This window comes from Mustela nivalis (assembly GCF_964662115.1).
Source record: "Mustela nivalis genome assembly, chromosome: 5".
NCBI classification, from domain to species: domain Eukaryota; kingdom Metazoa; phylum Chordata; class Mammalia; order Carnivora; family Mustelidae; genus Mustela; species Mustela nivalis.
This window is the reverse complement of record NC_139024.1, coordinates 117866352-117888614: the sequence shown is the minus strand read 5'-3', so window position 1 is coordinate 117888614 and position 22263 is coordinate 117866352. Positions and strand designations below refer to the sequence as shown.

The window sequence follows — 22263 nt, the reverse complement described above, 5'->3', positions numbered from 1 at the left end:
TGAAAAACATCAAATATTCCATAAATATAAGCCGTATGCCATTGGTGGGTTCGAGGCTCCGAAGGCCCGAAGTCAGCTCCCCAGCACCAGTATCAGAGCCCAGGTACCTAGTAGGTAGGGTGATGAAGGGGGACTGCAGAGAAAACTCTGAGCCTCGAATCCCAACTGCCGGGCTTCCAGGAGCACCAGCCTGTAACTAAGCTCCCTAAGTTTGGTGGGAAAAAAAAAAAAAAAAAAAAAAAAAAAAGCCAAAATGACTGGGGAAGGAGCAGCTGCGGCCACTCTCACATTCGCGGGAGGGCTCCTGCTCTCGCTTTCTGGGATCTTTCTCAGGAGTTTAAACCCGCGGAAACGCTCCGCACCACCAACCGCAATCACGACGAACCAGTCGAGAGTAATAAGCGCGCTCCCGGATGCAGTCGCTAGGCGGGGCTCGTCGCGTCCCGCCCCCGAACCGCGTCCCCGTTTGCGCACGCGTGATTCCTTTCCTCTAGCGCTCCGGCCCCCACACCAGCTACGGTCGTGCGGCGCGTTCCAGGCACTTTTTTGACGCAAGGCGCGGCTGCTCGGAGCCGAGCGGAAGTGCAGCGCGACTACTGCTACAGGAGGGGAGGGTGATGGAGGTGGAAGCGGAGCCGGAAGTGTGACTAACCAGCTCGTCGCCCCGACGCCCGCGAAGCAGGAAGGAGAAGGAGCCCGCCTGGGCGGGTGTGGCCTCGGGAGGCGGAGGGCGCTGCGATTGGCCCTCGGCTGTGGCGACGGCGACGATTGGCCCTTGCGTGCGGAGGGAGGTGAGAAGGGTAGCGGCGGTTGGAATTCAAAAGTGGCGGGTGTGGCATCGGGATAGCCACCGGAGTCCGGAGCGCGCGTGCTTTGTGTCGCGAGCAGGTGAGAGAACGCGGGTGCCAGGAGCCCCGGCGCCGTGTCCTCTTCCATTGTGCTCTCCTGGAGTGTGTGGCACGGAACTGGACATGGAGCCGCAGGTGAGTAGAAGCCGCGTTGGGTCTCCTGCCCCCGATGCTGACGAGCCTCCTCGGCTCCCGGCCCGCCTTGGTCCTGCCTGTTTGGAGGGCGAAAGTCCGTGCGTCCCCGCACAGTGGATAGGACGGACGGAGAGGGCGGGAAGCAGCCCCAGGAAGTAGGAATGCATGACAGCCCGTCCTCCCCTCATTTCAGGGAGCCCCATACACCCTTCCACACTTTCATGTCTCTAGGATTTCCCATTTCGGATTCTCAGGCCTGCCTGGCTCCTACCTACTTCTCGGTTCCTACCCACGATTGCAGTGTGTGATTGAGAAAGGAGAGATCTGAGATTCCATCTGCCGCTGGGGAAATGGTACCTGAGGCCAAATCCCCGCTGAGGATCTTTCCAGTCCCCTCTCCTTGCTGTCGCTTTGGAGTGCTGGAAGGGATAGAGGGATTGGGATAATCTGAACGGAAGGACTCCTCATTCTCTCTCCTTCTCCAGGTTTTACAGAGATCTCTGCCCCCTGAGACTGGTTTGACTTAGTTTCTTCTCTTATCAGCGACCTACTGCGCCCCACAACCATCTGCAGCCTCCCCTCCCCAGTGGAGAGAGATGTGTGACAGCGAGAGTGTATTGACTTTTGGTGCCAGAAAAAGGCTCCTGTCTGGATTCTCTGTTTATTATTTACTATCAGATTTACCCAAAACAAGTTTCAACCTGAAGAGATGTTCTTTGTATTCTGACAGCTGAAGAGCAGAGCAGTATGATTGTAACATGTAAAATAATGGAAGCCTTCTCATGTTTACTGAGTACCTACTGTGTGCCAGGCACAGTTGTAGATACTTGGGATGCAACGATAAACAAGACTAATCCCTGTCATCTCTCTAGATGCCATTCTATGAGAAGCTGCCATTCTGTGGGGAGATGGGAAATGTGTCATGTTAAATAACTCTATTCTTGGTGCATATTTCTGCAGGCAACAGGAAAAATAATGTCACCTTTTTTTCCCCCTCCCTTTTTATTTGCATAGAAGCCTGTGGTCTGACTATATCACAGTTTAAGTGTTCCCCCACTGGTGGACTCTAGTTTCATTCCTTTAAAAACATATTGAGTCATGCCATATAGCAGACATTATACTAGTTATATAGTTGTGAACAAAACAGATATGTTCTTATGCTCACAATCTAATGTAAGGAAAGACAATAAACCAATAAACTAAAATTTAAAACACCAGGGCATCAAATTGTTCCAGAATTTTCTCTATAGGGATGCACTGTAAACATCCTTGAGTATATCTCATGGTATCTGGAATCTCTTCATGTTGTTTCTTACAACTTCATGTGAATCTGCAATGAGTTTTAAATGAAAAGTTTAATTAGGAAATAAGAATAGGGGTGCCTAGGTGGCTCGATCCATTAAATGACCCACTCTTCGTTTCCGCTCAGGTCATGATCTCATGGGTCATGAGATCAAACCCCATGTAGGGCTCTGCACTCAGTGGGGAGTCTGCTTGAAGATTTTCTTCCTCTGCCCCTCCCCCTACTCAAGTGCACTCTCTGTCTCTCCAGTAATTTTTTTTTTAAGATTTTATTTACTTATTTGACAGCACACAAGTAGGAGAGAGCAGCAAAGGGAGAGAGAGAAAAGCAGGCTTTCGTTGAGGAGGGAGGAGCCCAATGTGGGGCTCGATCCCAAGACTCCGGGATTGTGACCCCAGCCGAAGGCAGATGCTCAACTGACTGAGCCATCTAGGAGCCCCAAATAAATTAAAAAAAAAAAAGAAAAACCAGCCCTTCTTCCTGTTCTCTTGGTTGTTGGAAATGTGGCAGGCATCATTGGAATCAGCCTGGACTCCTCCATCTCCCTCACTGCCTGCCCTCTACCTCTCCTCACCACCTCACCAGGCCAGCTCCTAGTTAGATCAATACTTGGTTTCCAGTAATCCAGCCCTCTCTCAAATGGATTTTTACTTAGCCCTCAAGCTCCTAAAACCGCCCCTCTCGGCTGAGTTCCATGAAAATTAAGCTCTATGCATCTTTTATATCTAATGAATTAACTTCTCTCTTATGCTTCTAGAATGGCAAGAGGTGTATACATCTTTGGGAGAATTGAGAAAGTGGATCATTTTTTGAAGAGCTTAATTTTCTGGTACTCTAGTTTGGAAAGAATACTCTATAAATTTACTTCTGGGAGAGCAGGGATTTTGTTCATTACTCTCACCCCAGCTTCTAGAACAGTGTCTGGTACAGAGCAGTCTTGCAACAAATCTTAGTGCAACAAATCCTTGTTGGATGAAGGAAGAAAGGAATGATACATTCTTTCTGCCTGTCATACCCCTCATCTACTTCCATTCATTCCTTATGTTGCTATTTTGGTATAAATCTAGTCTTACTATTCTGAAAAAATCATCAAGGTCCCTCTTGCCTTCAGTAAACGCTAGACTCTTCATGGCATGCTGACTTCCACAATCCCTTCCCTTCATCCCCCCACTTCCCATGCATACTCCATGTGTCAGCTAAACTGAACAACTTGACGTTCCTTGCGTGCATCCCTCCTTGCTTTCTGCCTGGAATGTTCTTCCTTGGCCCAAGCTCCTTGGTTAACTCTTTCTCATCTTCAAGGTTTTGCCTTAAAAGACCTTTTAGAAGTATTTTCTGTCACTCTCCCCTCTGAACTACGTGCTCAACCCCTCCTTCGGGCACTTTTTATGGTAGCTGTCAGTAAAGTTTTAATAATCTCTTTAAATGCTTCTCTTCCGCATTTTTTCATGAGTATTTTGGAGGCAGGGATCACATCTATTACTCCCCAACCCAGATCATTTTCTGGCACATAACAGGGCACTAAGTAAATATTGAATGAATGAAGTAAGCCAGACACTGGCCTTGGAATTAAAAGTTAACTATAGTGAAGATCAGAAGTTGAACAATCTACATAGTGCTGTCCTGATGGTGGGATCAGAGATGGTTTTAGCACTGAGAAGTTCTGTGTCCTCAGAAACCCGTTAGTTCTGTGCAATCTAGAATGGTTGTTCACCCTAGACAGGAGTAGCCATGAAATGGACATAATCTCCAGGCACCAAATTGAGGTGTAGGAGCGGGTCTGTCTTTCCCAATGCCCTCCCCCACCCCCGACACACACCTCCACTTTGGTGATCTCCATACTGGGTCATGCTGCTTCTTAGTCTTCTCTATGTAAGTCAGCTTACTTACAACTCATTATTTTTTATAAGTAGGCTCTTTTGTATATTTTTCCTGTGCCTGATCAAAAACCGTTATCTGGTTTTCCACATAAAAGAGACTAAAGCCTAAACTCCCCCTTAGCCTGGCATCAAAGTCCTATGGGTCAATATAGTCCAGCAGTTAAACACATGGCCTCCAGAACCAGACTGTCTGGATTCTAACTGTGGCTCTGCCTTTTACTCACTGATGACCTTAGACAAGCTATTCTACCTCTCAGTGCTTTCCTTCCCTCATCTGCAAAATGAGGCTAATAGCTCCTCCTCAGTGGGCTGCTGTATGGATTAAGTTGATACAGAGGAAGCATTTAAAACAAATTCTAAAATGTTACCCACTTGAAGCGCCTGGGTGGCTAAGTCGGTTGAGCATCAGACTCTTGATTTCAGCTTAGGTCATGATCTCAGGGTCATGAGATTGAGCCCCACATGGGGCTCGGACTGGGTGTAGAACCTGTGTAAACTCTCTCTCTCTCCCTCTCTAAAAATAATTTAAAAAAAAAAGTAAAATATTACTTGCTCCTCCCATCTAGTCTTTAGCCTTATGGGTCATCCGCTCTCTCTTAGTTATGATTCTCCATTGTAGCTGAAAGAGCCTGTTGGTTTCCCAGCCATATCATGTGTGTGTTTGAGGTTTTGCCATCTGAAAAAAGTGTCCATTTCTCTGTGCTTGTTTATGTATTTATTTAAGGTTTTTATTTATTTATTTGACAGATACAGTGAGAGAGGAAACACAAGCAGGGGGAGTGGGAGAGGGAGAAGCAGGCTTCCTGCTGAGCTGGGGGCCCAAGGAGGGACTCAATCCCAGGACCCTGGGATCATGACCCGAGCTAAAGGCAGACATTCAATGACTGAGCCACCCAGGCACCCCATCTCTGTGCTTGTTTAAGTACTACACTTGGGGTGCCTGAGTGGCTCAGTCAGTTAAGTGTCTGCCTTTGTTATGATCCCAGGGTTCTGGGATTGAGCCTGGTATTAGGCTCCTTCCTCAGCGGGGAGCCTGCTTCCCCCACTCCCTCTGTCTGCCACTCTCCCTCTCTCATGTACATGCACTCTCTGTCAAATAAATATTTTTTAAAAAAATAAGTACTACCCTTAAAGTTAGCTGAAGTCCAACATCTGTCCAACTTTTTCCTTAGAGCTTTCTCCCACTTTTGCATTATGTCCCGCTTCTCTCTGTGCCTTTTCACTGGCACATGATCTGTTGGCCTCGGTTTGTGCACAAGAGGTCCTTAGTCAGTGCTTGTTGGTGGTTGAGAATTAGGCTAGGGGACCAAAGAAGGGAGTTCTTGGGACAGTTGGACTCTAGGGTGTGTCTGAAGAGTCTCTCTTTTCTCAGCAGAGGTCCCCCTTGTTGGAAGTGAGGGGGAACGTAGAGCTGAAGAGGCCCCTGGTCAAGGCTCCTTCTCGCCTGCCTCTCCCGGGAACCAGGTTTAAGAGGGGACCTGACCGGATGGAGGATGCCTTGGAGCCAGAGAAGGTGAGCTGGGTGTGGAAAAGCTTTGTGTGTGTGTGTGTCTAACCCAATCAGGGAGAGTAAATGGACCCCATTCTTGTCTGTCTCCAGAAAAGGACACGAGGACTGGACACAGTGACCAAAATTGCCATGTCACACCCCAGACCACCAGCCCTCACTGTGAGGCCACAGACACAAAGCCAGACCACAGGTGGGTTCTAGCAGTTGGCAGAAACCAAGGGCATAGAAGTCCAGTGCTCTTCAGATCTCTTATTTTTTGTCTTCCAATTTTAGCTTATTTTGAATAGGTCATAGGTCTCACTTGTTTCAAAATTCCAAAGACACAAGGCGTACCTGGGTAGCTCAGTGGGTTAAGCATCTGACTCTTGATTTTGCCTCAAGTCATGATCTTAGGATCATGAGATGGAACCCCAAATCAGGCTTTACTATGGTGTGGAGCCTCCTTGGGATTCACTCTCCCTCTCCTTCTGCAACACCCCCCACCTCCAAATTCCAAAAGTACAGTCATTACACAGTGGAAAGTCTCCCTCCTACCCCTGTCCCCCAGCCACTCAGTTCCCCTCCCCAGGAGCATTCTGTGGATGTTCTATCCCTTCCAGGGCGTTGTGTGGGCGTTCAAGCAAATCTGGACATGTTCTCCAATATTTTTTTAATATATATAAATGGTAATGCACTTGACACATGGCTCTGCCCCCTGCTCTTTTTGCTTATCTTGGTGTCCTTTTTTTTTTTAAGATTTTGTTTGTGTATTTGAGAGAGAGAGACAGAGAGTGTGAGTGAGAGAAGAGTGAGCAGCAGTGGGGGGCAGGAAGGGCAAAGGGAGAGAGAGAAGCAGGTTTCCCTCTGAGCTGGTAGCCCGATGTAGAGCTCCATGTGGGGCTGGAGCCCAGGACCCTGGGAATATGACCTGAGCTGAAGGCAGATGCTTAACTGACTGAGCCACTCAGGTGCCCCTTTCTTCGTGTCTCGAGTAATATCTGCCCTGGGAAAGATATCTTCAGAAGCTGGCCAGTCTTCAGGGAAGAGGGAAGTTATCTTATTTCTAATCCTCAGAAAAAAGCAACTTCTCTGCACCTGGCCCAGCCAGAGTTCATGTCCCCCTGAGACTGATTGTCTACTTTGTCTTCTCCCATCTCCCAATAGCTCCCAAAGTTCCCAAGAAGACAGGACCCCGCTGTTCCACAGCTATAGGCACAGGTAATAGTTCTTCAGAGCTGGGGCTGAGGGGAGATCTGGGGTATATGTAAAGGGAGATGATGGAGGGAGAAGGACAGTGGTGCTGTGATTCCTTAAGTTAACTCCCCGATTCTCTAGTGTTGAAGAAACAGAAACCAGACCCTGCCGTTCCTGCCCAGAAGCCTGGAGGTAGGTGCTAAACATAACCACTGGGTGAGAAGCTGGGATAGGGAAGAGAGGAGGTGGTGAGCATCCAAAAAAATTCATTTGGGTCCTTACCTGTCTGGAGGGCAAAGAGGTGTTGCAGCAGGTGTGGAGGCCTTAAAGGCTGGGAGGGAGGAGAGATGGAAAGCCACGGCCTCCCTGACCTTTTTCCTTTCTGTGCCCATCTTAGCAGCTGCCCCTCCCACGCTGGGAGGGAAGAAACCCACCAAACGTCCAGCCTGGGACTTAAAGGGTCAGTTATGTGACCTAAATGCCGAGCTGAAGTGCTGCCGGGAGAGGACTCAGACACTGAACCAGGAGAACCAGCAATTGCAGGACCAGCTCAAGGAGGCCCAGCAACAGGCCAGGGTCCTGGGGGCAGAGTGCAGGACACTGGAAGGGGAGTTGGCCAGGGTGCAAGCCCAGGCTGAGCAGGGCCAGCAGGAGCTGGGGAACCTCAGGGCCCGTGTCCTGGAGCTGGAAGAGCAGCTGGGCACACAGCAGGGCTTGGTGCAAGAGCTCCAGAAAGAACAAGTGGGATTACAGGAGGAGCGAAGGGGACTGGCTGCCCGGCTGGAGGAGCAGGAGGTAAGGGCCACCTTCTCACCAAACGCCAACTCTCCTTTCTGGGTTACCCTGAAGTCACTTTGGGCTTGGAGTCCCTGGCCACCTCTTTCCAGCAGTATTCCTCTGTCCTTCTCCACCCCTGCCCACTTCTCTGACTATATTTTGCCTTCAGCCCCACTTCCTACCCTGACTGTTTTCGTAGCAAGCCCCCTCCCCATCTGTGTCTCCCCTAGTCCTTCATCTCCTCCTCTGTCTCTTTGTTTGCTGATCAGAAACCCCCACAGTGTTTTCTCTTCCTCTTCTCATGTCTGTTTGCCTACTTGGTGAACACCAAATAGATGGAATTACTTGCAGTTTCTCAAATGATTCAATCTTCTCTTCAGGACGTGCGAGTGCACGTCCCTCTTTGTGGAAAATTCTTCCTATTCTCCGTCTTTTCTTTGGTTTATTCTGATACTCTTAGGCATCAGCTTAACTACCATTGTCCCTGTGACCCTTTTGGGGATCCCGTAACACTCCCTAATCTGGTACCATGATTCCTACTTTTCTTACCTCTTTCCCTAGCAGACTGTGAAGTCCTTGGGGACAGGGACCACCCTGGCTCCACCCCCCGCCTCATCATTACTTATCCTTATGCTTCGCTATGTCTCACCCTCTGTGTCCATTCCGTTCTGGACAGAGGAGGCTGCAGGCGTCGGAAGTGGCTCTGTCGGGCAGCCAAGCGGAGGTGGCATCTCTGCGACAGGAGGCTGCCACCCAGGCGACCTTACTGGTGGCACAAGGAGAACGTCTCCATGGGCTAGAGATGGAGCGCCGGCGACTGCACAACCAGCTGCAGGAACTCAAAGGCAATATCCGTGTGTTCTGCCGGGTGCGCCCTGTCCTTCCGGGGGAGCCCACCCCATCCCCGGGCTTCCTCCTGTTTCCCTCTGGCCCCGGTGGGTCCTCGGATCCTCCAACCCGCCTCAGCATCTCCCGGTCTGACGAGCGTCGTGGGACCCTGAGTGGGACGCCAGCCCCCACCACCCGCCACGACTTCTCCTTTGACCGGGTTTTTCCACCCGGGAGCGGGCAGGACCAAGTGTTTGAGGAGATCGCCATGCTTGTCCAGTCAGCCCTGGATGGCTACCCAGTATGCATCTTTGCCTACGGCCAGACAGGCAGTGGCAAGACCTTCACCATGGAGGGCGGGCCTGGGGGAGACCCCCAGGTGGAGGGCCTGATCCCTCGGGCCCTGCGGCACCTTTTCTCCGTGGCCCAGGAGCTGGGCGGCCAGGGCTGGACCTACAGCTTTGTGGCAAGCTACGTAGAGATCTACAATGAGACTGTCCGAGACCTGCTGGCCACGGGGACCCGGAAGGGCCAGGGCAGTGAGTGTGAGATTCGCCGGGCAGGGCCGGGGAGTGAGGAACTTACTGTCACCAATGCCCGATATGTTCCTGTCTCCTGTGAGAAAGAGGTAAGCCCCAAAGGGCACTGGGACTGGAGAAGTGGGGAGGAGTGTTCAGGGTGGCCCAGGATACAGGTGGAAGGGGGAGGGGACAGGAGAGAGTGGAAGGGTGGGCGAAGAGTAGGTCTTGTAGGTGGGTCGACACATCAGTTCTGGCCAGTAGGCTGTAAGGTCAATCTGTCTGCCTTAGGGAACAAGGGGGTGGAGTGACGCACCTGCCAAGGGCTTCCTGGCCCCTGCTGAGGGCTTCCTGGCCCCTGCCGGCTGCCTCTCAGGTCCCATTTCCTGCTGCTACTCTTGCTCAGCTCACTCTAGCTATGCTGGCCTCCTGGCTGTTCCCCAGCCATCTCATCAACAGTCTCCTGTTGGGGCCTTTGCCTGAATGTTCCTCTCCTCCAATGGCTTGCCCCCCTCACTGCCTTCAGAGTTTAAGGCACTGAAGCTGTCCCTGGCCATCCTGTCGAAAATTGCAACCCTCACCTTACCTTCACACTCCTTACTGTTCTGTCTCCCTCCTCAGTACTCTTAGCCATAGCGGTATGTTATACTGCGTCATTCTGTCTCTTCACTGGCTAGAAAGAAATCTTCAAGAGGGCAGGCGCTGACTCTGGTTCATTGCTACCAACATAGCTGTATGCTGACCCCCTGCTTGCTTTTGCCCCTTGCTGCTCCTATCCCCAGGTGGAGGCCCTGCTCCAGCTGGCCCGCCAGAACCGGGCAGTGGCCCGCACGTCCCAAAACGAGCGATCATCACGTAGTCACAGTGTGTTCCAGCTACAGATCTCTGGGGAGCATGCTGGACGAGGCCTGCAGTGTGCGGCTCCCCTCAGCCTTGTGGACCTGGCTGGGAGTGAGCGGTTAGACCCTGGCTTAGCCCTTGGCCCTGGGGAACGGGAACGCCTTCGGGAAACACAAGCCATTAACAGCAGCCTATCCACCCTGGGGCTGGTCATCATGGCCTTGAGTAACAAGGTGGGAATGGGGATGGGGGGCCGGTAGGACCTGGGGTAAATTGAGACTGCTCATGCCTAACCCTGTCCTATCCTAATCACCTGTCTCCCTCAACCCTCTAGGAGTCCCACGTTCCTTACCGGAACAGCAAGCTCACCTACCTACTGCAGAACTCTCTGGGTGGCAGTGCTAAGATGTGAGTGAAAGGGACAGACAGAGCAGTTGGGTGGAGACTGCGAGGCTGGGGTCAGGGGCGGGAAAGAGGCAACAGTGTCCACCCAGCCACTGATGCTGGGGTTTGGCCCCCTCTCCTCTCTCCACAGGCTCATGTTCGTGAACATTTCCCCCCTAGAAGAGAACGTCTCTGAGTCCCTCAACTCCCTACGCTTTGCCTCCAAGGTGCAGTTACCACCAAGCCCAGGCACCGTTAGGACACCTGGGTGGTTGTAGATGTCTTTATTCTGACCCTTTAGGAGCCCATTCAGCCCTTCAGGCCAAGGGCACATTCATCTGGAAAGGATTGCCAGGCATCTGGGGCGCCACCTCTCTAGATCCATTTTTAGCTATTGGGTCTTGAGGTTTTTTAATTTTTAAAAATAGGTAGTTAAAGAGGTCAAAAATGAAGTTTTACCACTACCCCTGTGCATCCCATTCCCCCCACCAGTCCTGGTAGAGGTAGTCGTTTTTAACATTTAACATTTTACTTTTTTTTCGGTGTTTCTTCTTGCAAATAGAAACAATATGCATGTGCTTATTCCCTCCTCCTTATACGGAAGCCATCTCTCTCTCTCTTTTCATATATGTATGTTGTTCTGTACTGTGTTCTGCTTAACAAGACAGCCCTGAGATTACTCCCCACCAGCACACAGAGATCGTCCATTATTTTTATGTCAACCTGGGACTGCACTCTGTGGCTGCACCAAAGTTTATCCACCAGTTCCCTCTACTGGACACTTGGATTGTTTCCACCCTTTTTTCTATTATAAACAAGACCAAGTTAACTAACCTTGTCCATACACGTCATTTTGTATTTGTGTAGTTCCATCTAAGTAGGAAAGCTTCTTAGCAGTGGGATCGCTGGATCAGAAGAGACTTAGTTGCAGGTTCCTGGGTGGCTCAGTCAGTTCAGTGTCCATCTCTCAATTTCAATTCAGGTCATGATCTCAGTGTTGTGAGGTCAAGCCCCATGTTGCATGGAGCCCACTTAAGATTCTGTCCCTCCCCCTCTGCCCCCCTGCCCTGTGCATGCACACAGTCTCTCTCTCAAAAAAAGAGAGAGGGGCACATGGGTGGCTCAGTTGCTTAAGCGTCTGCCTTTGGCTCGGGTCATGATCCCAGGGTCCTGGGATTGAACCCTGCACTGGGCTCCCTGTTCCTCGGGGAGTCTACTTCTCCCTCTCCAACAGCTGTGCTTGCCTCTCCCTCTACTTGTGCTCTCTCTCTCTCTGTCAAATAAATAAATAAAATCTTAAAAAAGAGAGAAAGAGAGAGACTTAGATGTTTTTCAGAGCATTCCAAGTAGTATGAAGTCAGGCTCCAAAACCCACTTAAACATTAAGTGGAGGGAAGGCATGCCCTGAATTCTCTAGGAGACTAATGCTTCTGCCACTACAGTTTCTTTACTCTCTGTCTCTGGAGGATAATTTTTCTCTCTGACTACTCCTTTCTTGAGGGTATAGCCCTTTGGTGGGTTCTGGCTTTATTCAGCATCTCTGGTCAGGTGTGCCCTTCTGCTGTACCTACACTTCCCCGCAGTGAGCATCTGTTGCTGCCAAGGAAGTAGTCTGTTCCCTTGGTACCTTGCCCTGGGCTTCTGTTTTCATCAGGATTCCCCTGGCTATCTTGCAAGTTCAATTATATCAACATCATTAACAGCCAACAGCATAAACTCTTTAGTATCCTAAAGTTATTGCGTTATTAAATTTCTCCTGATTGTCTCAGAAATGTCTTGAATATATTAGGCTTGTCCCAATCCGGCTCAAAGCAAGGGGCACCCATTCATCTTGTCGAAATGTCTTACATTTCTTTTAATCCGTAATAATCTCACCTCTTTTATGGTATTTATTTGTTGAAGAAATAGGGTCATTTATCCTGTAGAATATACCATATTCTGGATTTTGGCTGGTTGCTTCCTCCTTCTTCCAAACTTTTTGTTATCTAGTCGATTTAAGGGCTTGATCAGATTAGAATCAGGCTTCTATTTCTTGACAAGAAAACTTAGTACTGTATACTTTCTATTGTATCAGGAGGCACCTAATATCCAATTGTTTTACATTTAATGAAATAAAAATCAATTTGGGTGTTACCAGCTTGTTACCATTTGAAAACTCCCTATTGAGTTAGTGATTTCACTTAGTGATTTTATAGAACAATGATCACAACTACATGTATTATTTCATTAGGGAGCTTAATTTTCTCTAACTTTACATTTATTAGTCTTGTCTCTTTTATAAATAACTTTCCCTTGCCGTGTATTTGGTTACTCTGAAATCCAGTCTGTATAGGAAAGGCAAGGTAAAGGCTAGATTGTTTATCAATTTTCAGTCTTAGAAGTTGGTATTTTGGCAGCTTCCAAAGGTGACCAAGTGAGTTTTTATCTGGGGGTTGTTACTTTACAGATGTTATGGATTTGATATATATCCTTTGTAGTCATTATTCTTTCTGATGCTCAAATTGCCCCATCTTTGGCCAGTGGGAGCTCTTTTTGGTTGGCTCCTGTGTCCTTTAGACAGGACTCAGTAGTCTTTTTTTTTTTTTTAATTTCTTTTCAGCGTAACAGTATTCATTGTTTTTGCACCACACCCAGTACTCCATGCAATCCGTGCCCTCTCTAATACCCACCACCTAGTTCCCCCAACCTCCCACCCCCCGCCCCTTCAAAACCCTCAGATTGTTTTTCAGAGTCTATAGTCTCTCATGGCTCACTTCCCCTTCCAATTACCCTCAACTCCCTTCTCCTCTCCATCTCCCCTTGTCCTCCATGCTATTTGTTATGCTCCACAAATAAGTGAAACCATATAATTGACTCTCTCTGCTTGATTTATTTCACTCAGCATAATCTCTTCCAGTCCCGTCCATGTTGCTACAAAAGTTGGGTATTCATCCCCCAGTAGTCTTTTTTCTAGATTGATCTTGTACATATCCTGCCTAGACTTGGGATCATTTATGTTCCAAGGAGACTTAGTTCTTAAATGAGTGTTATTCATGTTTTGTCTAACTTATTCACCGGTAAGTGGGGGGAGAGCCTGGGGTCTCTGGGCTACGGTAATGGATACTCCATCTCTCTCTGCTCCTGTGTGTGACTTCTATCCCTTCTCAAGCAGGCCTCTTCACCTCCTCCAGACCTGGTGTGGTTAGTGGGCATAGACCTAACCTTACCTGAGACCAGCCTGAACCTGCCTTTAGAGCCCTTGTTTCAGTATTTTCTGAGGGCAGCCCCAATATTGGGAGTGGGAGACAATCTTGGAGAAAACCGTTATTTTGGTTATTCAGAAAACGTTTTTATCCTGTCTAAACCCTCTGCCCGCAGGTGAACCAGTGTGTTATTGGTACGGCCCAGGCCAACAGGAAATGAAGACAGATCCAGATCCTACATGTGTGTTTCGGGGTGGGGTGGGACGGCTGAGGGATGCTTTGTTGGGGGGGGAGGGGCTCTGTGTGACCTGGGTCTATCAAATAAAGAACAGTTTTTTGTTGTTTTTTTTTCTTTAAATAAAGGTTTTATTAGCGATGGCCCATATCTGTAAAAATGGAAACTATGGATCTACTCTGCCAAGTATTTGTTTTTTGCAGAGCAAGGGCTTCACCTTTTCTCCCTATGAGGCCATCTCCTGGAATCTCGCCCAAGCCTCCCATACCACCCCCGCCCCCCAGTTGTCTTCCTCAAGGAGATGTGCCGCAGGCCACCCAGCCCCACTCGGGAGCGCTCCTCTCGTGGGTGTGGGAGGGTGGGAACCCGAGCCCAGGGGCGGGGCCGGCGCGCCCTCCCACAAACTGCCGGCTCTTCCTCCCGCCCTTTCCCTGCCTTCCCGTTCGAACCGCCGGGGCCAGCCCGCCCGCTGCCTATTGGCTGGCTCTCGGCGGCGTTACCGCCTCGCTGCTAGCTCTCCCGGCCGGTGCACCCGCTCTGGAAGCGCTGGGCGGGATGCACGCCCGCTGACTCGCTCGCACCAACCGCTAACGGCCACCGCCCCATAAAGGAGGGGCTCAATCTTCCCAGGTGCCGCGCGCGGAAGGGGTCACGCGTGCGCAGAAGCGCGGCCATGGTGTGGGGGGAGCACTTGCCACGGGGAGGGCGGGGCCGGGGGCAAAGGCAGGAGGAGGGCGGGGCACTCGAGGGAGGAGGGCGAGGCGGGGGCGAGGGAAGGGTGAATGGAGGGCGGGGTCGTGAACTGGGGCCGGGGGGCGGGACTTGGAGTGACCATGGAGGTTGGGGGGGCAGTTAACGGATGTGGCATGGGGCGGGGGCCAGGCTGGAGGCCGGCTGCCGGGAAGGGGGGGGATTCCCTCCTGCCCCGAGGGCGGGTCTCCCTCCGAGGAAGGGGCTGCGGGGATTCCCTCTCCCTCTGGGCCTTGACTTCCCACCCGCCCCATACACGGAGAGGCCACCACTCGCTCGGCGCCCTCCAGGCCCTTTGGAGGTGAGGGAGGTGGGGTGAGGTGGTGCCCGCCCCCCCCACCGGCTCCTCCTTCCCCCCAGTCCTCCCCTCCCACCACCCTCCCCCCGAGCCGGTTTGTCCCTCCCCTCCACTCCCCTCCTTCCCCCCGCCGCCTCCTCCTGCCGCTGCCGCTGCTTTGGCTGCTGCGTCATACGCCCCAGAGCTGCCGGGACGGAGGGGCTGGGCCTGGGGACCCCCCGGCCCTTGCCTGCCCGCCCTCCGACGCCCAGACGTGCCCTCCCCGCGCGGGGGGTTCGCCTCGGTCTCCCGCGTCTGCCTCTGCCCGGCTCCCGGCGGCCCCAGCTGTCACTGGTAAGGAGGCGGCGGGAGGCGCCCGTGGGGTGGGGGGGTGCAGGGAGCCGGGGGTCGGCGCGCAGGGCGCGGGCGGGAGAGCCTCGCCGCCAAGGCATCTGTTAGCGCTGGGCAGACTCAAGTCCCCTCTCGGACTCGCCGTCATGGGGAGTAGAGACCGGGACTGGGACACGCCCCCCTCCCGGGGCACTCAGGGAAGTTATCTAACCCGGGGGCAGGGAGCCCCGTATTTGAGGGTGACCTGACATAACCTGGCGTCAGGATGATTGTTCTGAATGAGACACGCGGGCCCAGGGAGGCAGCCGTTTCTATTCTGGAAAACATTTCCAGAAAAGCTTCCAAAACGCATCTCTGGGTAGCAGAGCACCCCAATTATGATACCTCCAAACTGGAGAAGGTGACAGTAGAAGCTGAATGGTAACCTTTGCTTCTGCAACCATCATTTCTCCAAAACCTCAAGGCCAGGATATAGTACCCCAGGGGAGCTCTGGAAGCTGGGAAACTATAGAGAACTAGGTTGGGGGATGTGGTGGGGGGTGTTAGGGAGAGGAGAGCCAGTCATCAGAGTTGGAAAAGCTGGAGTCAAGAAGCTTGGGAGGGGTGCTGTGTGGTTTCCTATCAAGGTGTCTCAGATGTGGAGACTGGAACCATGGTTACTTGAATCCTTGAGGCAAAGAAAAATGGGGAGTTGCTCAACATTCATAACCTTCTCCCATCCCACTTCTGGCTAGGCCCCCCCCAGGATGCAATGGCACAGCCCCCCCGGCTGAGCCGCTCTGGTGCCCCCCCACTTTGGGACCCAGCCTCCCCTGCTCCCACCTCAGGCCCCAGGCCTCGTCTTTGGGAGGGTCAAGATGTGCTGGCCAGGTGGACGGATGGGCTGCTATACTTGGGGACCATCAAGAAGGTAAGGGATTTGATCTCTGACCTATTATCTTTCCCCCATTCTCCTTATGGAGTTCTGATTCCTGCGTCGTCGATCTCTGACCTATTATCTTTCCCCCATTCTCCTTATGGAGTTCTGATTCCTGCGTCGTCCCCTGTGCTCATCCATTCCAGGTGGACAGTGCTCGGGAGGTGTGTCTGGTCCAGTTTGAGGATGATTCCCAGTTTCTGGTTCTATGGAAAGACATTAGCCCCGGTGAGACCCTCGAGTCCCAAGCCTGTGCATGCCATGAAAAGCAGAAACCTGGCATGGGGGATGGAAAGGGGGCTTAAGGATAGGCCCCACAACACTGTGTTCCCTCACAGCTGCCCTCCCCGGGGAGGAACTTCTCTGCTGTGTCTGTCGCTCTGAGACTGTGGGCCCTGGGAACCGGCTGGTCAGCTGTGAGAAGTGTCGCCACGGTGAGAGGGCAGGACACCTGAATGGTCCAGCTTGCTGAGCCTTCCAGGCTGCCTCTCAAGTCTTCCCTCCACCACTGGTCCTTATGCTACCTGTCCTGGCTGAGTCCCCAAGCCACTTGCTCTGGGCCAGTCTCAACTCTATAACCTCACTCCCTTCCAGCACAGGGGGAAACAGCCATGGAATGGGGAGGTGTGAGGTTTATAGACAGAGGGTGGTTTAGATACACCCTTTTCTAACCATAAGACCTCCCCAAACCCTTAGGAGTCTGTCCCCTAACCTGTAAAATAAGGGTAATTCACCCACTACAACCAGATCATGGTCAAGGATGAAATGAGGTGGCTGAGACCCCTCCTGTCCCAGTTGCTAGCACCATCAATATTATTGTTATTCAGCTTATCACCAGGACTGCCACGTTCCAAGGGCCCCCGCTCCTGGAGAAGGAGAAGGCACATCTTGGGTCTGCCGCCAGTGCGTCTTCGCCATTGCCACCAAGGTAAGTCACTTTCCTGTGGGAGCCTCCCATCCACAGCCTCTCCCAAGCCTTTCCGTGCACCCCCCCTGCACCCCTCTGAAGCAGGTTGTCCATTTCCTGTCTGCAGAGGGGGGGTGCACTGAAGAAGGGCCCCTATGCGCGGGCCATGCTGGGCATGAAGCTGTCACTGCCATACGGACTAAAGGGGCTAGACTGGGACGCTGGACATCTGAGCAACCGGCAGCAGAGCTACTGTTACTGTGGTGGCCCCGGGGAGTGAGTAATGACGGATGGGGGGCAGCGGGGCTTTAGGGAAGGAGTGATGGCAGTGCGGGTAGGGGAAGCCCAGGGAACGAAGGAGGAAGAACAGGATGAGGGGAATGCTGAAGAGGACAGAAGGAGGTGGTGCAGAGGGCATGGGTGCCTCAGGTGGGGGCAGTGTCTGGAAGTCACGAGGCCTGTGCCACCCCTCAGGTGGAACCTGAAGATGCTGCAGTGCCGGAGCTGCCTGCAGTGGTTCCACGAGGCCTGCACCCAGTGTCTGAGCAAGCCCCTCCTCTATGGGGACAGGTGAGCCAGGAGCGCGGCCTCTGCTCCATTTTCTCCCCAGCCTCTGAAGCTTGACTCCCCTGCGCACCCCGTCCTTGTGAGTCCTCCATAGTCCGGTATGGTCTCCTGGCATAAGGTGTGTTCTCTCCTTCCCTCTTGCCCACTTCCAGGTTCTATGAGTTCGAATGCTGTGTGTGTCGGGGGGGCCCTGAGAAGGTCAGGCGGCTACAGCTTCGCTGGTAAGCTGACATGACCTCAGCATAGGTCCTCTCAGCAGCCCCAGGAGGTCACCCGGTGTGCCCCAGCCTCCTACCTCGGGACCCTCTAGGCTTTTGCAGTGCTGCCACAACCCTGACAACTTAATATTTCTTCAGGGTGGATGTGGCCCATCTTGTCCTCTATCACCTCAGCGTTTGCTGTAAGAAAAAATACTTTGATTTTGACCGTGAGATCCTTCCCTTCACTTCTGAGAATTGGGACAGTTTGCTCCTCGGGGAGGTAAGGGGTGGTGAAGCTTTGGGGGGTGAGGGGGGAACACAGAAGTATAAAAAAAGGGGGGGAAGGGAGAGGGACCACTGCTCCCCTGACCCCTTTTGCACCCCCCTTCCCCAGCTCTCAGACACTCCCAAGGGAGAACGTTCTTCCAAACTCCTCTCTGCTCTCAACAGCCACAAGGACCGGTGAGTTGGAGGGGGGCTCAGAAAGAGAGACAGATACAGAGGCCTGGGAGGAGAGGGGCTGCAGCTCCCCTGGAAGATCATTTTTGAAAAGCACTGAGTAATGGCATAGAGGGGCCCTTTATTACTGCACTGACCCTGTATCATTTCTCTCCTCACCCCAGTTTCATTTCAGGGAGGGAGATTAAGAAGAGGAAATGCTTGTTTGGTCTCCATGCTCGGATCCCTCCCCCTGTGGAGCCTGCTACTGAAGATGGAGCCCCCACCAGGTCACTGGTCCAGGGTGGATGGGGAAATCCTCAGGGTATTAATGGGGGAGGCATACCTATGGAGATGGGGAGGTCTTTGGGGTGTCCGGGAGGGGGCTGGGGGGATAAGGAGGCCTCTTACAGCTTCCCTTCAGGGCAGGGCCCTGGGGGAGGGGTCTCACGTCCCCTGGGGAAGCGCCGGAGGCCGGAGCCAGAGCCCCTGAGGAGGAGGCAGAAGGGGAAAATGGAGGAGCTGGGGCCACCCTCAGCAGTGCGCAATCAGCCCGAGCCCCAGGAGCAAAGGGAGCGGGCTCGTCTGCAGAGGGCACTGCAGGTACAGGGGCAGGGGGATCCCCATGAAGCCAAATGGTGGTGTGGGAAGGAATCAAGGGTTATCTCTTAGTGCTCTGCTCCTTCTTTTAGGCCTCAGTGTCTCCACCACCCCCCAGCCCTAACCAGAGTTACCAGGGCAGCAGCGGCTACAACTTCCGGCCCACAGATGCCCGCTGCCTGCCCAGGTCAGTGTTCCTTCACCCTCCAGCCAGTTACATACCCCTAGAATCTCTCTTCCAATTTTCTACATCCTCTGGACTTTCTTACCCAGAATTGTTTTCCATCTCCCCCTTGGCTACTGACTTCTTATCCTAGACTTTCAGAACCAATGTCTGATCCCTAATATTCTAGGGCTGGGGATGCGTTGGGGCTGTTTGAGATCTGCTCTTCTCAGTGGGAGAGGGTCCTCTTCCCCTGCTTCAGGTCCTGACTTTCCCCTCCCCAACCCCAGCAGTCCCATCCGGATGTTCGCTTCCTTCCACCCCTCTGCCAGCACCGCAGGGACCTCTGGGGATGGTGAACCCCCAGACAGGTGAGATTCTTCCCCTTTACCTGTGCCACCCGTCTTCTTCATGTCTGTGCTCTTAAGTTCCTCAGTCTCTAACCCGATTTCTTTGTGCCTCTGATCCAAACATGAGCTCCATTTTTAGTCCTTATCTGCATCGGACTCACAACTGCCTTCTCTCCCTAGGTCACCCCTGGAACTTCACATTGGTTTCCCCACAGACATCCCTAAAAGTGCCCCCCACTCGATGACTGCCTCATCGTCCTCAGTCCCAGTCCCCTCCCCAGGTCTTCCTAGACGCTCAGCACCCCCTTCTCCCCTGTGCCGTAGTTTGTCTCCTGGGACTGGGGGAGGAGTCCGAGGTGGGGTTGGCTACCTGTCCCGAGGGGACCCTGTCCGGGTCCTTGCTCGGAGAGTACGGCCTGATGGTTCTGTGCAGTACCTGGTTGAGTGGGGAGGTGGGGGCATCTTCTAAACAACCTGCCTCTGCCTACCTCCCCATTCACACACACCGGCACTTTCATACCCTGACCTCTGACCTCACCTACAGCTGGGATGTACCTGGGGAGGTGCGGGGGGTAGTTCTCCCTACTGCCCAGGCTGGAATCCAGGTGGGAGTTTGGGGAAGAGGCTCTCTCTTCTCTACTCCCTTCCCGATTCCTGACCCTTCCCCCATCCCTCTTCCCATTTCCTTTGATGTTATTTTGTTACAGCTTTTTAAATATTTTTTAAAATTATTTAACCCCTGGGGATGGAGACTTGAGGAGGGAGGGGGGATGATAAAGGATTCCGGACTCTGTATGATTGAAATAAAGGTAAATAAACAGATCTAGCAGCCCTGGGTCATTCTGGAAGATGAGAACACAGCAACTAGCGCACTTTTAGTCTTCCCAACCAAATTCACACACCTGACAAGGAAAAAGGCAAAAGGCAAAAGGCAGAGAAAACCAAAGACAGGATTTATTAGGGGCCCAGTTATCTCCTGGAAGTTAAAGGGCATGAAGTATACAAGGAAAACAATGGCATAAACAGGGTTTCTCATGGTAGGACTGTGCTGGAGTCTGAAACAGACTCTGTAACCTGGCGTACCCAGTGCAGGTATGGGGAGTTTCCCTGCTCCACAGGCAATGCAATCACCTCAGCCACTTCGTAAGGGTGCACAGAACTGTGAAAACATGGGGGGCAGGGATCACTCAAAGATCTACCTAAAGGAGCCCACCCCCGAGACTGCCCAGCAAGTGCCACCCTCACCACTACCCACGTCCAAGTTCTCACCGAACAAAATCTGTCAAAGCGGGAACCAAGGAACTTTGGGTTTTAATCATCTGTGAGGCAAAATACAAACACGACTGAATCAAGGAATGGGGCTGATTTCAGGATCTCAGGTGAGGGAATGGGGTCAGGGTCAGGGAATCCAGTTTTCACTGGATGGGGAAATGTTTCTCACCATCAGCACCTCATTGTCCTCCTCAATCTTTCCTTTCCACTCATAGCTGAAAAGGTCAGGGAAAGAGTGTTGAGGGAGTAAAGATTGCCCTCAAGGAAAAGCACTGCCAATCAGCCCCTAGAGTTAGGCTAACCCCCCCAACTCCTATAAGGACTCACATGGATGTAATCTGAGGGATGAGGTTAACGCAGGCTGCCAGGTGCTTCTCCACCACAGCCCTGAAGGAGAAGAGAGAGCCCCATTCAGAACGCCCCACGACCCGGATTTTTGCACTGGCAGCCCAGAAGCACGGTTCCAAAGCCTGAGGTCAGGCAGGAAGCTGCTGCACTCTTCTCTCCCACCCGCAACTCGCTCCTTCCTCGCTCCACACCGAGGTCCCCACCTGGCGATCTCCTTGGCGACCTTCTCGTTGGGGCAGGTGACAAAGGCTGCAGAGACCGAGCCGGGAACATAGCCGGAGCTCGAGGCGGGCGGGGGCTGGGACGGGGGGCTTCCTGAAGCCATGGACAACAGAGCTCGGGGGAGCAAGAGAAGGCGGGAGGCCACAGGCAGCAGCGCCGGCATCCAAAGAAGCGACAGGAGCAGAGCGGCCTGGGAGCACGAAATGAACAGGGTGTCACCCCACAAATACCCGAGGAAACTGCATCTCGGGAACCCTTGACTTGGATACACAGGCTCTGCCTTCCCTCTTCTGCAGCCCGAAAGAAAGGTCCCTGAAGCTGGGAGAGAAACTTGAGAAATTAAGGCAGACTCGGTCTCCACTCCCTCCTCAGGAGCCAACCTCTAAGATTTGGGGTGAGGGTGGTGGTCGAGGCTTCGAGGACCGGAAGGGACGGGGCCGGTCACTCACCCCTCCGCCGAGCAGGATTGCGGGAGCCCGCCACCCCCTCATGCAGCCTATGCTGGTTGAGGAGGGTTGAATATCAACAACCGCACGTAACGCCGCGAAGGGACCCCAAGCCCAGTAAGAGCGGCCTCTTCTTACCTGGGTCGCACCCACGTGATAAGAAAACAGGGCACACCACGTGACAGTAGAAGCCCGCCCGAACTTCCAGAGCCAGCCAATCCTGGCCCACACGTGGCCCACCTTGCCCCGCCTCCCTTCGGGGGAGGAGCAAAAGGGAATTTGGCCAATCGAGGGCCGGTTCTGCAGTCATGCACGGAAATGGCGCGCTCGTTTCCGTGTAAAGCGGAAACGGCCAATGGCCGGCTGAGGAGAGCCGCAGCGGCGTTCCACTGTCACGTGAGGGAGCGGGTCTGTCTTAGGCGACTGTCCCTCAATGGGCTGCGCGAAGAGGCCAATCGCAGGCCAGTCCCGCAGGCCACGTGATGAGAGAGCTGGCGCTAGAAAGGGGGGCTGGAGACCCCGCCGACTCGATGCGTCAGGTTGTGGAGTGGGGAGATAATCCTTAAACCCCAGAATGTGCCAAGTTACAGCCCTTAAACTGTTTCCGAGGCCTTAAGGAGTGGCAGGGTCTGAGAAGATTGAACCTCAAGGGCTGAAGAGAGCGCCCCCTGCCTCTTTGGTTAGGAGTGACATATGCCTAAATTGGGTAATGAACCATAATCTGAGAAACCAGCTGTCCCTGGACAGGGGATAGGATAATGGTTAGGCAGGGATGGGCACGGCGACACGATGGCTAGTTGGGAAAGATGCATTTTAAAAGGACAGAATGAGCCCTGCAAATGG

The 22263-nt window shown here is 52.7% G+C and overlaps 4 protein-coding genes across 26 annotated transcripts in view; 2 read left to right on the top strand and 2 right to left on the bottom strand.

Annotated features, from left to right (window-relative positions):
- Positions 1-740, bottom strand: part of SMIM40 (small integral membrane protein 40) — a gene marked incomplete at its 5' end in the record, with an annotated part of 42590 nt that extends 41850 nt beyond the window's left edge. The window contains one exon of one of the 2 annotated variants that reach the window (XR_014312258.1): positions 653-740. The remainder of the gene's footprint in view (positions 1-652) is intronic. The other variant, XR_014312259.1, reaches the window with a different exon arrangement.
- On the top strand, positions 469-13740 carry KIFC1 (kinesin family member C1). Of its 12 annotated transcripts, none has more exons than XM_082732492.1 (11): positions 469-791; positions 5542-5679; positions 5767-5866; positions 6820-6873; positions 6991-7041; positions 7247-7644; positions 8303-9082; positions 9755-10045; positions 10147-10220; positions 10348-10423; positions 13554-13740. In XM_082732492.1, exons 2-11 carry the CDS (start codon positions 5653-5655, stop codon positions 13596-13598), a joined length of 1896 nt encoding a protein of 631 aa, XP_082588618.1. In that variant the 5' UTR covers positions 469-791; positions 5542-5652; the 3' UTR covers positions 13599-13740. The 12 variants fall into 12 exon arrangements, with proteins under 12 accessions (XP_082588618.1, XP_082588621.1, XP_082588620.1 ...); XM_082732495.1 differs by having other exon boundaries at positions 471-791; positions 5539-5679; positions 7250-7644; XM_082732494.1 differs by having other exon boundaries at positions 493-791; positions 7250-7644.
- A 2002-nt stretch (positions 13741-15742) lies between these two features.
- PHF1 (PHD finger protein 1) lies at positions 15743-19954 on the top strand (the record flags this gene model as incomplete). 10 transcript variants are annotated; one of them, XM_082732503.1, is made up of 14 exons in its annotated part: positions 15743-15901; positions 16054-16135; positions 16246-16341; positions 16735-16835; positions 16942-17090; positions 17289-17384; positions 17534-17602; positions 17738-17861; positions 17976-18043; positions 18205-18309; positions 18433-18622; positions 18712-18806; positions 19076-19153; positions 19313-19954. In XM_082732503.1, the coding sequence occupies 14 exons, from the start codon at positions 15743-15745 to the stop codon at positions 19599-19601; spliced, it is 1701 nt and encodes a 566-aa protein (XP_082588629.1). In that variant the 3' UTR covers positions 19602-19954. The 10 variants fall into 10 exon arrangements, with proteins under 10 accessions (XP_082588629.1, XP_082588628.1, XP_082588632.1 ...); XM_082732502.1 differs by having other exon boundaries at positions 19073-19153; XM_082732506.1 differs by lacking the exon at positions 16246-16341.
- Positions 19955-20063: 109 nt separating this feature from the next.
- Positions 20064-22013, bottom strand: CUTA (cutA divalent cation tolerance homolog). Of its 2 annotated transcripts, none has more exons than XM_082732513.1 (6): positions 21559-22013; positions 20956-21164; positions 20732-20791; positions 20574-20619; positions 20402-20451; positions 20064-20291 (listed from the first exon to the last, which is right to left on the bottom strand). In XM_082732513.1, the coding sequence occupies exons 2-6, from the start codon at positions 21135-21137 to the stop codon at positions 20165-20167; spliced, it is 465 nt and encodes a 154-aa protein (XP_082588639.1). In that variant the 5' UTR covers positions 21138-21164; positions 21559-22013; the 3' UTR covers positions 20064-20164. The 2 variants fall into 2 exon arrangements, with proteins under 2 accessions (XP_082588639.1, XP_082588640.1); XM_082732514.1 differs by having other exon boundaries at positions 21424-21588.
- Positions 22014-22263: the final 250 nt, after the last annotated feature.

Bases quoted from the DNA above. Each gene is read 5' to 3' on its own strand.
- CUTA (XM_082732514.1), bottom strand. From the start codon at position 21,465: ATGAGGGGGTGGCGGGCTCCCGCAATCCTGCTCGGCGGAGGG. The intron at 20,792-20,955 runs GTGGGGACCTCG...CTTCTCCTTCAG, and splicing joins GTCGCCAAGGAGATCGCCAG to GGCTGTGGTGGAGAAGCACC. The intron at 20,620-20,731 runs GTGAGTCCTTAT...TGACCTTTTCAG, and splicing joins ATCCCTCAGATTACATCCAT to CTATGAGTGGAAAGGAAAGA.
- KIFC1 (XM_082732486.1), top strand. The intron at 7,042-7,246 runs GTAGGTGCTAAA...TGCCCATCTTAG, and splicing joins TCCTGCCCAGAAGCCTGGAG to CAGCTGCCCCTCCCACGCTG. The intron at 10,221-10,347 runs GTGAGTGAAAGG...CTCTCTCCACAG, and splicing joins CTGGGTGGCAGTGCTAAGAT to GCTCATGTTCGTGAACATTT.